This window comes from Phytophthora sojae, assembly GCF_000149755.1.
Source record: "Phytophthora sojae unplaced genomic scaffold PHYSOscaffold_2, whole genome shotgun sequence".
NCBI lineage: Eukaryota > Oomycota > Peronosporomycetes > Peronosporales > Peronosporaceae > Phytophthora > Phytophthora sojae.
This window is the reverse complement of record NW_009258116.1, coordinates 6,804,263-6,817,759: the sequence shown is the minus strand read 5'-3', so window position 1 is coordinate 6,817,759 and position 13,497 is coordinate 6,804,263. Positions and strand designations below refer to the sequence as shown.

General features: G+C 50.4%; 2 protein-coding genes across 2 annotated transcripts; both read right to left on the bottom strand.

Moving 5' to 3' along the window:
- Positions 1-4,776: 4,776 nt before the first annotated feature.
- PHYSODRAFT_415800 (hypothetical protein) lies at positions 4,777-5,138 on the bottom strand (the record flags this gene model as incomplete). The annotated part of the gene is made up of 2 exons (XM_009521951.1): positions 4,777-4,892; positions 4,931-5,138. Coding segments are annotated over 2 exons (324 nt in total), but the record flags the coding sequence as incomplete, so codon positions are not given.
- Positions 5,139-10,283: 5,145 nt separating this feature from the next.
- Positions 10,284-12,648, bottom strand: PHYSODRAFT_296848 (hypothetical protein; the record flags this gene model as incomplete). The annotated part of the gene is made up of 4 exons (XM_009521950.1): positions 10,284-11,138; positions 11,184-11,846; positions 11,913-12,023; positions 12,100-12,648. 4 exons carry the CDS (start codon positions 12,646-12,648, stop codon positions 10,284-10,286), a joined length of 2,178 nt encoding a protein of 725 aa, XP_009520245.1.
- Between the last annotated feature and the right edge of the window lie 849 nt (positions 12,649-13,497).

Below are 13,497 nucleotides of genomic sequence, written 5' to 3'. Positions count from 1 at the left end.
CGCTTGAGCTCATGGACTCAGCGTCACGTAGCGTTATCTCGACCTAGCCTTCAGTCTTGCTCGACGTGTGGGGCCCCGTAACCTCGCTCGAGGTCGAAGTCGAGTACCCCGCCGCCCGCGGCTCTCGTTAAAGCAACGGCAAGACTAGCAACTTCAGCAACGTCAGGCCTAGCAACTTCGGCAACTTCAGGATGAACCACTGGATGATAAATGGCCTAGCAACTTCAGGTACGTCGCGGTTGTAGCATATGTAGGATAAGCAACGCCAAGCAACGGCAGGTCGAGCAACGTCAAGCAACGGCGCCAGCGATGAGAGTGATTCAGCAATTTTCTGACACTGGCTCAGTCAAACATTTCTACGCAAATCAAGTCTCGGCACTTCACGTACATCATCTTCAATGCCGCAAGGACGTATTATCTAGGCCAGGCATGTTATGTTAAATAATTGTGTTGTCAAGTGAAGATGAATTCGTGTATGTCATGCTTAGAGTTCTTGCTCTAGTGTTCGTATCCTATCAAACCATCGCTTCAGTTCGAGTTGTAGCTGAATAGTACGCGCTGATGCGTTTGTTGATATCTCCCAGCCTACTCCAGAGTGTAGGGTCATCCCCAGCTTGTTGAACGTCGTCGCAATTGCAGAAAATCTCCCACATAATGAGTAGCCTCATCACTTCTACGTCTTTAGCACTCAAAATGCGCTTGCCTTGTAGGAGTTTCCCGCCATTTAGAAAACTGCATGCTTGAGCAAGACAGAATACACCGCAGCTAGCCGCATCGCTCTGGACTGGGTATTTCAACCACTCCATGCTCACTGTTGGTGAGTAGGTTGACGCTGGACTTTTGTTGTTGTCTGCCAAGTTGCACAACGATGCAGCACCGAACTCGCGATTTTCAGCTACATCGGCTCTTTTTGAGCGCATACAATCTCTGGTGACCCAGCTTTGCAGGAGAGGCAGTCCATATTGATCCCAGGTGTCTTCTAGCAGACCAAGGTTGACTTGTGTTCCTAGTGGATCGTACAGCAACACTCTGACATGCCGTGGTGGGATTTGAACATGCTCACCCACTGGATACAGCTCCACAATTTCGAGAATCCAATGCTTAATCGAGGTCTGATAGATTGGAAGAACGATATTTCTGTATCTCGACAGAGGTTGGTTGGGCAGTTTGAAATCTTTGTTGCGCACATTTACCGGGTCGACCGCAAAACACTTCGCGATTTTTGCGCAGAAATTTTAAAAAGCACAGTACATCACAACATCGTTGAGCCTTGCTGTACCAGCGAGAAAGCCGAGGACTTCACGGAGATCAAATTCACCACCCATTCCAGCGATTCCAGGTGCGAACCTAAACTTCCGACTTCGCCACGATTCGGCAACGATTCTAGATACCTCACTCGCCGTGTTCTTCACAGACCCCGAAGTATCAGCTGACAAACACCATCCACTACACCTTTGCCAATCCAAGTTGGCAGTACTGTAAGGCAAAGCCGAGAGTCCCGTAAATACGAAAAATATTTTTTTCAAAAATTTATTTTCGAGGATTAGTACAGACCAATGTGGATTTAGTCCACAGCAAACATCTAAGTTCCATACTCCATGGGCTCGCTACGAATAGCAGCGGCGACAGACCTTGCGTCCGCTTACAGTACAGGTTGTACAGTAGTAGTTGGTCTCGTCATAATACACGATAAAAGCACCGTTCCGCTCATGCTTCAGCAACGCTTCACCAAACACCCTCCTCTTCTCGATATTTACAGCATTATTGCAGGTCTCGGGCTCTACGCGAACCTATCACAGGGAACATACTTAGTACAGTACAGATGGTAAAAGTGATAGCATAATAACTTGCTTAACAGTGTAAAGCTTATCGCAAAGCTTCTTACTGATCAACGAAGTGCTGACCTGCACCCTGAAGTCGAACGCAAGCATTTCCTGCATCTGCACGAGTGTGTACTGGCAGTTGTCTTCCAGGTAGCACATGAGAGCTTCCTCCATTTCTGGAGTACACTTCGTGCACGCCGCCCGCGCGCCGCCTCTCTTCTTGACATCAGCGGCTTGGCACTGGACGATGTTGCGGGCAGTAGTGGGAGGGATGCAGTTGTAGTCGGCAACCAGCACCCAGTCACGCCCTTCTCGGTGTGCGATGCACACCGAGAAGGGCCGCAAGCCCATGCTTCTGCTCTTGGGGCATGTTGCCGGTGGAGACAGTCTGTTACTGACCAGTGATTTGAGTTTGCTCTGCACTAAATCCACATTGCTCTAAATACTAATTTCAGAAATTATTTTCCGATTTTTGGATGTTACTAAGTTACTTCACACCGTTTTGCTTTACACTGCTGCCAACTTGGATTGGCAAAGGTGTAGAAGAGTAGCTGGACCAGTCGTTCTGTATCCATGCCATGTCTTGTTTGTAAACATCGACCTTGTCTCGGCACATGTAAATATTTCCGACGATCTCGGTGTATTTCCTGTTAATTAAAAAAAAAACAGTGTGTGATCAATGTTCCCCATCATTATCGCGGGCAATATTACTTACATTGAGAAGCCGCATACCTTGCACCCGATGAATGCTACTGGGATCAGATCTTCTTCATTTTCTACGTTCTCCATGTAGTTGTTCTCTGTGACGGGGTCACACAGCACAATGAACAGAGGAAGTGCGTGCGGATATTACTATCCAGGTGAACAGCAGTTCACCAGTTCCCGGCCTCAAAGGGAACGGTTTGCTACAAAGGAGTAGGTTATAAGACTGACTGTAGGTTAACTTGGTCGTAATACAAACTACAAGTTAACTATACAAAAGCCCGCGCAAACTCAAATGGTTGGCTTGCGGAGCTACTGGTACCATGTACCATGTACTCGGGAGAGTGACACCCGTCACTCTTCATGTAATGGGTACACTTGATTGTACCCCGTTACATTCTCTCTTGTCCACCAAGATTTTAAGCGGGACGAGGAAGTTGTGCACGAACGTTCCAGGAATTGCGACTGTGCTCTGCACCTGGCGGACTCGCTTCTCAATAAATTTTTCCTTGAGACGCACAGGAAGCCGATTAATAATCTCATGAACTCGGGTCATGTCGGGATATGTCCGCGCCCAGAACAAAACATCTTCAAGGCTGATTGGGCAATCGCAGGAAACGTCGAGAATTCCGTGTCTGGCACTGCTTTCTCCTACGCAGCGTGACAGCGCATTTGCAGAATGTTCAGCAGATTTGGGTAAAGCAAGAGTGTCTACACCACACGCTTGATCGCTACTACCGCGAATCCTCTTCGTGGATAGGTTGTATCTCTTCGCCGTCGCAGATTGACCTGCGGGGGGTCGTCTCTATCAGAACGGTTTTCTTGCTCATACTCGACTTGGGTTGGCTCTATCATTTCGTCTTCGATAGAATCGACTGCAGGTCTACTTTCAGGGCAAATCCCAGGTATAGGCGAGTCGTCGTCCCGAAGCTCGACTTCTAACGGGGTTAAATACCATTCAGAACGCACAGGTGGTAGGTCATTATCTTCACATCTGAAAATCTCACGATCCAGGCTTACAATATTGCTGGGCTCTGATTCGAAGTCGGTATCATCGTCATTTATGGGCTCGTTCAGATTCATTTCCCATTTCTTCGTAAAATCACTGGGAATTGTTCTTAGATCCGCGAAGCGCTCGTAAAAACGATGGGAGGGCAATTGTTGCATGGCGGTCAGCAGTGGGAAAAACTCTGCTTGAATAATATTGTATTTTTCGCAGCCAGAGAACGGCTTGTTCACACTTCTCCCCCCGTTTCAGCTTCACATATCCAATACACCGTCGTACCACACCAACATTAAGACTCAATCCTGGATCTTTAGCTGTACAACCGCGAATATCACGAACTAGAGTCAAACTTTTGAGGGTCACCTGTAGCGATACTATCAGAGACGACGCATCTGGCATCGACCAACGTTTTGGCAGCAGCGTGTTCCCGAATTCAGGGAGGTTCATCGCCACCAAAAATATGCTGACATGGTAGCTTTGTCGACACATTGAACAGACAATCACAACGTGGCTCTGACCCAGTTTTCCAATAACTTCGATTCCTCGGCCACTCTCTGTTACCAACTTGAATATATCTCCCCCTTCGTGCGATGAGTGAGTCCATTCCCACGTGTCGCCGTAGACCACACTGTAGTCCCATTGGAGTTTTACACGCTGGAAACAATATGGGCTGAGGACTTGGCTGAGTTGCGTGAGATGCCCAATTGAGTTAGTCACTCCAGGATTTCTCAAGTCGTAGCCTCCAATTGAGTTTAAGAATTCGCGCAAGACCAATGCCTGATGCTGAAAGATAACTTTCAAACACTTGTCCATGCTGACTTTTTTTCGGAGAAGCTGTTTAATCTGCCCCCAACTAGACTCAATCCTATTGGTGGTGGTGTTGCCAGCAGTAAATCGTTGCCGACGGCCATAGTTACTCCAGCGCTCGCTGCACTTATCCCGGCATCAGCGAAAGTACGCCAGGAAAGAGGGACTTATCTCCGAGACGCGTTTTTCGAAAACTGCCAAACGAGCTTTGTACCGTTCGGGTGAGGATGTATACATCAGTAAGCGGAATAGCTGTGCGACTTCATCACGTAGTTTTAAGGGCACAAAGTACCCTCGACTACCAAGTATCCGGCGAATGTAGCGCAAAGCGTGGAATTGGCATAAAAATACCGAAGCGGCTGGGAATTCCGCTTGCAAAGCGGCCATCTCGGTGAAGTCTTTATCAATCACAAGTGACTCTATTGACACCCAGGAATCGTTTGTCTTCTTGAAGTACTTGAATACTTCCTGCGGTGTTTCCTTCTGCTGATTGACGCACAGGAAATCCAGCACAGATATCCCCCGGCCACTTGGCACCGTCACTATGAGACTCCCTGTATCAAAGTTAGAAACAAAAGATGTGAGTCTCAACACGTCAGTAGTATAAATTGATGATCCGTACCTAAATAAAAGCCTGCGTTGTTAGTGTTGTGGGTCCAGTCTAGAACGAGTGTATCTCCCCATCGAGCAAAAATCTCTCTCTGAGCGGCGCTCTGAACGACAATACCTACCGTGAGATCCCAGTCATCTTGTATAAGAAGACATTGGCTGCCTTCGTGTTGCACAAATTCGGCAATCATAGTTTTAAGGCGATCCTCTGTGGTTGCGGATCCCAGTCTGCTGTTAATCAGGTTTCGAATCTGCTGTAGCGCGAAGGGAAACCCTGGTATTATACGAACAGATGAGTCCCTTAATTCAAATATTTTTCAGTGCCTCATCTCCCGTATTAATATCGAGCGCATCTGTTTTTCTCGAGAGATAATCTGTTATCTGCTTCGTGTCAGTGTTGGTTTCGACAAACGCGTCGAGCTGTTCCAGCATTTCGTCTGAGAGAATCTCTTTGCTCTTTTTAAGAGCTACGAACAAGGCCTCGGTGAGGTTGTGGTTATGACAGGAGAACTGTAAAAAAAAGCATGACGAAACGTGAGTTGGAGGAAGTATGATATCACATACAATGTTGATATCTCGACGTACGTGTCGTTCACTTCCCTGTTCCACGCGAGGGCTGCTTACATCCCAGTGTGCACATGTATTTCCGAAACGCGAGTTTGAATTGCGGTGGCACTGTCCTGGCCTTTAACTTGGCATTCCATTTGTCGCACGAATTCGAATCACGAACTCGATAGCACACCAAATTCGTTTTTTCGTAGTCGCCCCAAAATTATTCTAGTTTTTCCCAAGATACAAATTCTTTTCCCAGCACGGAAGGAATTTCCCGGGAAATTACTGTAGGGAGTTAGTACGACAAGCAGCACAAATCCAGTTAGATAATACTACGTACTAAAACAATTGAACTGTCTACCTGGTGCTTGACGGGTAGGCATGTCCACGCCGCCACCAAAACCAGGCTTGGATCCTTCATCTCTGGCGTCCTCTTCATTTGCATTGACATCCTCGAGGCGGTCTAATATTCAGTTATACATTGTAAATAAACCATACACGTGACCCAAACATGAACATTTACACTTACGCCGCTTCTCTCCACGGCTGAAGCCTAACATTTACAAGTACATATTTAATATGAGAATTGAATACGGACCAAATAAAGCATAACGCTTTAACGTACCGGGAGTGCTCATTCTGAAGCGAACGTCGCTCTGTTACAGAAGCTGTAAGGCAGAGGAATGGGCGGGACGGGGAAGGGGGTCGAGGTGCGGGGGAGAAAGGAAGTGGTAGGGAACTGGAGACTGGTGACTGGAGCAGATAGAGCGGAGAGTACAAAGCAGAACGTTAGCCTCCTTGCCGCATTATAGCACATCTACCTTCAAGGAACAGCGCAAAATCTAAATGAAGCAACCCAGGAGTCAAAACTCCTCTCCCGCGTACCAGATGAAAATTAAGTTGCTGAAGTTGCCGAAGTTGCTGACGTGGCCGACGTTACTGAAGTACCAGCTGTTGCTGAAGTTGCTCCAGTTGCTAAAAGCCCTGTCGCCTTTACTGGAGCTCTGCATGTTCGTACGGTAGCATTAGAAATTGCCGTATTCATCCGCACCTGTCGCTTCTAAGATTTACGAAGACGTGAGGCACATCCTAACGATGTGCTCACCCAAAGCAGTAGGCTACTGCCAGTAGCACGATGCAGATACATAAACCGGGTATCCTGATCAATGACACAACGCACAGAGGATCATTTGCCACAAAAATGATCCACATTCTTACACACTGCAGTAAGGCATAACAATATGCAACAAGCGTAATAACGTGCGTCAGGTACATGGAGCATAGCCCCAGCATGGCCGACGAATAGCATCCATGTAGAGTACAATAGGCCTACAAACGTGAAGTGCATCTAATATATAGTTAAACCATGATATAGTCAGTGCACACAGATCAGTCTAACGACTACGCTGCCATACAAATATGCCCCGCGCGTATCAGTTAGACATTTTTAGTGGTGAGTAGTAATAGGATTGAGATATGAAGGAACATGACCACAACTGAGCTTAGGATGCCGGAAGGTTAGGATACAGCAGGACTCGAGCACAGTTGCCGATGCCAACAACTAATCCCATTGCATACTTTTATCCATAAATGTATTGGTGATGCCGATGCCAACAACTAATCCCATTTCATACTTTTATTCATAAATGTATTGGTGATTCGTCCTGCATATTAACGCTCTCTGAATAATGTTCCTCGTTAACAGTGGTTTGATTGCACCATCCCACATACGCACCACGACGTCGCCACAGTTTCCAAGTGTCCGGCAGCTATTTGTTGGTGTAGACGCCGCCACAGTTTCCAAGTGTCCGGTTGGTATATATTAATGTAGAGAGGGAGAACATGCCGTTCCAGGTAAGTTTAGGCACGTAGAGCATCCCTATGAACGAATTAAAAACAATCTATCTCAACGAAAAGGCGAGCGCCGTCCTCGACACACTAGCAGGTAATTCGCATCGAAAGAGATAGTGGCGTCAAGCTCAGCCTACTAAAAAAAGAGAGCTTAATTGTGAATGTTACAAACAAATTAAACCTCACATCAGACGTTTGTTTGTAAAGATCTTCATTTTGAACGATTACAACAAGTCTAACTCTACGTTTTGGATCAACGTCACTTACAAGTAATTTACACACACTAGTGTTAGCAACACAAAAAATATGTGGAGACCCAACCATCAAATGCACAGTAGATAACGGTGCCAATCACAACTTTCTACCTGCAATGTACTAATATGTAAGGTTAGTAGCGTGTGTATGATAATAGAAACTACACCAATGTGCAACAAAACGTACAATAAAATTTACATCAGATAATGCGCAAAGAGCTTTTTGTGAAAACCGCTTCATTTGCCTATTTTGCTCGTAAATCGATCGATTAGCACCCTGATTTAGCTCTATCGATTTGTAAATCGATCGCGTCCTGCGATGCATATGTGAGTGGATGTGCAGATTAGGCGATCGTTTTATAAAAGCCACGTTGATATAGCCGTGCTTCATCAGAATACCTAGGCAATCGCGCAGGCAAGCGATGCATCTAGATCACGATCGATTTCAGCCCTGATTTGTACTCTGATTAATTAAGTGGTTGAGGTCTAATAAGGGGTTGCTACAGATATGCGTTTTAGCCGGTTCTCACAATAACTATTCGATAAATTAAAATTGCAGAAAAATCCATCCCCTAACCCTATGATATCCTGACGTTGCTGAAGTTGCTAGTCCTGACGTTGCTGAAGTTGCTAGTCCTGCCGTTGCTTTAACGACTTCGGCCGCCCGCTGTTCCTGGGATCACAGCGTTGCCGAAGGCCATGGGTATGCTGCACAGATTTGGCCGCACACTCGACTCGCCGTCTCGTTTCGTTTCAAGGTGCGGCGCATTGCAGTCATTTAGCCAAACTAACGGCCTAGCAAATGCCCGATCCTCCAGCGCTTACAATTCACTCTGCCTACCTTGCAAGGTGACAGCATGTGCACACTTGCTACGGTGTTGCCAGTGAGAGTGAAGGTCCGGTGGTCGAGCGTCCAGCTTCGGCTTGGAGGGACGCGAGCACTGTTGTCCACCGCGACGGTAAGCGGGGCAGATCCTAGGCTGCTCTCATAAGTCTTTGCTCTTCTCTGACCCCACAATGTCGGCGGCCTGACGCAGTTGAGGCGCACTCGGCAGCTGGAGACGTTTCCGCCGAGGAGGCCTACCGAGCCTGGAATAGATAACAACGCGCGGTGCCGCATATTCGTGAGAAATACCTTCTCGTGAACTACATTACGCGATGGGGGCCGTCTCATGTTGAAGTGTCAAGCTCGAGTGCTGAGCTGTGGTGCGATGGGTTAGCTACTTCTAGGCGCGTATAAATTTTCTAAGTGAATGCTACAAAGCACGAAATAGAATCCGGAGACGATGTCGAAATTTCATAATGGGTTCCCTGTGTCGACGAAGTTGTTCATGGGAGGGTGTGTAGCCCTACAGTCTACTTGTACTACTACCATGTCGCACTATACGAGCCGGTTGCCTCGCTATTACACTGTGTACTTTGTAATCGTTGAGTTGCGTTATTGTGTAGAATGAAAGCTAGGTGCAATTCTGTATGGTAGGCGGCTCAAAATATAGCATGGTACTACTAGCAGTGAAATATGGTAGGCAAATACATGATAAGTGTAGTGGAGGTTTTCACAGAAGCGAGCCCAGCCCACTCATCGGGTGGCTTCTACAGAGCGACGCTACCAAGCGGGCAGTAGGAAAGGGAGGAACAGCGAAACCAATGCAAACGACAGAGAGAGAGAGGGGTCGGTTTGGTAGTAGACGCTAGCAGAAGGCACTAGCAGGAGTCAGCTGAAACACATACACAGATTACTTTGAAATCAACCTCTTAAGCTAAACAGAGCTTTGGTTTGCTCGGAGCGCTAGCTTCCCTGGTCCTTTATAATAGTGGTCCGAAACCTACTTACAGCTCTAACTCTTCGCTACAAATACAGTCGTTATGCCTCCGAGACGGCCGAGTCGCGACCATCGCCACTGATGACCCTGGATCCTACTCTAGTGCTGTGGGTTCAGAGGAGATGGATCATGAGACAGCAGACTATCGTCCAGACGACTCTTTTGACTACGGCAGCGCGGAATAATGGTGCGGAAGTCGCTATCTGTCAGGAGCAGAATCGCTATAACGCATTTACTTAACAACCAAACCGTTTGCGAATTACATGTGACCTCATTCGCTTAGGTCACGTGACCAAAGTAAGGATTTGACCCGTGTCCAAAATGTAGGATTGACCTAAAAATCCGGTTACCCGATAGCTTGGTCTAGGGTATGAGTCTGTATCTGCTTGATGAATGAGTAGTTTTATTGGCATGACTGGCGCGGCAACGCGAGCCAGGAGGGGGCGGGCCACCCCTGTGGCTACGTCGCCCTCTTCGCTCCGTGCTCGCCCCCACCGTTTCCTTCTGACGCTGGCGCAATCGTGCCAGTCCCTCCCTGTTATCTGTCGTAGTATTTCAAATAATAGCCAAAACTTGAAACTCATTCATCCACCCCTGCCTCTGTTATCGTTGCGCCTTCATCCGCCGCTTTCGGTGCCCGCTGCTCGCCGCTGCCTATCCTTCATCTCCCATCCATTTACCTGTTTAGATTTTTCTCTTCTTGCTTGTTGTGTCATCTGTGTGTACCGTAGCTGCTACCGGGAGCGCGTCAAGAGTGTGGCGGGGGTGGCGTGGCGTGCGCTGCCTGGGGTTCCCTAGCTGCCCTGGCGTTCTCTATCGCAATGCAACTTCCATCCATCCATCCTCCCGCTGCGCTCTAGGACGCGTCCGGCTTCTCGTCTTCGTCCTCGTCCGACAGCACGACGTCTAATGATTCTACTGCGTTTGAAGCCGACAGCCGGATCGCCATCGACAGGTTCGCCTCGCTCGAGTTGTTGGCCTCCTCGTCCGGGTCCGACTCCTCCGTCTTGGCGCTGCTATCCAATACTTTCCCGTCCGATACAAGTGCGGATGGTGCCGTTGAGACGTCGTCCGTGTCGTAACCCATGTTGTAGTACATCGTGTATGTCTCCTGCGCCTTCTGCTGAATCAGCGTATTCCAGTGGCCTGTTATTGCCCGCTGCAAGAACGGCTTGATCACGTCAAACATGCCCTGCCCCAACTTTTCGTACTCGTTCATGATGCGCAAGCACGCCGGGGAACTCCAGCACGAGATCGCGCGCTCTGCCACCTGGAACTGGTCACTGATCATGCACTGCCCCAATCTCCGCGCCAGCTTGGGCGAAATCGAGTCAAAGTCCGTCTCCGCCAACACGTGCTCCAGCATCTCCTCAAACTCCACGATGAAGATCACCTCCTTGAACGAGTTGCCCACGGGCCAGTACTTCAGCAAGCCACGGACGATGGGCGTGAAGAGCGTATGGTCCTTGGACACGTACTGGATCATGCAGTACGCGAGCTGCTGGTGGTACGAGATGAAGGCGGGCGTGGAGTGCAGCGGGATCAGCGCCTTCTCGAGCAGCACCACGTGTTCCTGTTTGATCGGGCACGCAAAGCCGTTGACGATGCTGCCGAGGATCTCCAGCAGCTCCGCCACGCCGTAGTGGTTCGACGTCTCATAAATATACTCGTAGAACGTGTTGGCGATTTCCTTGCGAATGGCCGACCGCCGCTGCGTGAGTTTATAGTACAGTCGATGAAGCACCCCCTTCAGTACCTGCCGCTCCTTAAACGACGGCGTCTTGAACAGATTGACAAGCTGCGCGATGAACCGCAGGGGGAAAAACTCCTTGCGCACGTGCTTCTCTAACTTGTCAATGTGCTCGATCGCCTTTAGCAACAGGTCGTAACAGGCCGAGAGCAGTCCCCACAGCTGCTCCTCCGTCGTGTATTCCGAATATTTGTCCATCGGGTTCTCCAACATACTCGTCTCCTCCGGGCTCGGCTCCTCCACAAAGATATTACCGGGCGACGTCGACTGCAGCTTTGCGAACGGCCTGAAAATGTAGCACCCTACCACATGTAGCAGTTCCACGAAAAGCTGTGGGTCGTCCAAGATCATCGGGAACGAGTCGCAGTAGCTGTTGAGGTCGCACAGCGTCGTCAGCCGCTTCTCGTTCAGGTCGAAGAGTTCCACAGCCGTGTACCCTGAATCCTCCTTCCGCGGCATGCAGAAAGCCACCTTCTGCCGGAAGTAGAAAGTCCGCTTGTAGGGCACAGCATCCTCCAGCGCGGGCGTATTAAACAGCGACTCCAGCGGCTCCGTCACCAGCAGCATTTTCCGGTCGGCCGTCGTCGGCATCGCAGCCGACGTCAAACTGCTCATCCAGACGCTTAAATCCGCTTCGCTTTTAGCCATCAGGTAGATAGGACGGTATCCCTGCAACACGACACAGTGTCAGCTTCTATCATTTCAGCGGCTCTGCTGCTGCTGCTGCAAACGCACCGGGTGACAGATCTCGAAGCAGTTCTGCCTCTTAAATCTGGCCGAGTCAATGGGCGTGATCCTGACGCCCTGCAGCGGGATGACGCCGCGCGGGTACGAGTCCTCTCCAGACTGCACAACAAACAGATCAATCACTGGTCAGCCGCGACCCACGTATCAATAGTCATATCCGTTCATCCGCCCGTACCGTGCCCGACACGTAGTAGAAGAGCGAGTGGCCTTTGAGCACCATGAGGCGCTTCTTCCACGTCTTGAAGTGGTTGGCCTGCTTAATGAGCACGCCCGACTTGGAGATGGGCGCCTGGAAGTCGTCCAGGTAGCTCTGCACGCCGTCCGCGGCGTTGGCGGCCGCGCCGTTGCCCAGCTGCTGCTGGTTGGAGAAGGGCACGATGAGGCTCGGCCGCTTGGACAGCAGGCTCTGGTGCGGGTCGCCTGCGCCCGCCGAGCGCGGGTCGTCCCTCGAGAAGGGCATGTGGCCGTTGAAGCTGTGGTGCTTGACGAAGTTCTGCAGGCCGCCGCCGCCGTTGGCGCTGTGGCCGCTGCTGGTGGTGGCGCCGTCGCTGGGGCTGCCCTGGTTGTAGCCGCTGCTGGTGCCGCTGCTGGTGCTGTCGCTGCGCTTGTCCTTGTCGTGGCGGTTGGCCGCCTGCTGCCGCGACGAGCTGCCGATGGACGAGTACATCTTGCGGAAGAAGCCGCTTTTCTCGCCCTTGGCGCCCTTGTCCCCGCGCTGCGCCATGGCTGTCGGAGTGGCCGGGCGGAGGGAGGAGGCGTCTCGCTGCGAGGGGAGCTCTGGCGGGACGGGGACTCTCTTCTGACTCCCTTCCTACGCTCTCACTCTCTGCGCGGCGTCGTCGATACCGCAGCGACTGTGCGTATTGCTGAAATGTCTAATTTCGAGATTGCTGTCCAGTTTTTTCGAAAAGCGCGGCGACTGACTCCCCCCCGGCCGTTTCCGTTCCGCATAAAAAGTTTTGTATGTACCGATCACAGCTGGATGGAAATGGAGTTTTGCACTAAAAGGCTGGACTCACCTACACGGCTGCGAGTTATTGCCCGAGAGGTCCTCTGCGGCGCGGGGCGGCGCAGCAGAAACGAGCCATGGTGTGCAACACACAACCCTGCCTGCGTTACTGGCGCCATACAAAAAGGAGGCATCGCCGCCTTGTGGCTGAGTCTCACTCAGCCTTGGCGTGTCGTGACGTCGACCGGCAGCTCCAGTGAGACCGGCAGCCGTGGCTCTTGCCTGCCAGCCTGCCTGCCCTGCGCTGTGCATTCGGTGCCAGCGCCGCCGCCATGCACCCAGCGCGGGTCGCGAAATACTCGACTCGCGGTCGGAAGATCAGTGCCGCCGTGGCGGGATGCTCTAGTAGTACATGTAGTCGCCTCAAGCTATTGCGGTTGGTTGGTCCGCCGAAAGCAGGTGGGGGCGCGATGGCCATTTGGGGTGGCGTACGCTGCAGCGGCAAGCGGCCTCGCCGACTTAGCAGAAGGCGTCGGAGAGCCCGTGGTGGACCATGACTTCCAGGTTGTTGATTTTTAACCGGTATACTGGTGTGAGGCTTCACGTTGAAGCTGGTTACTCTGC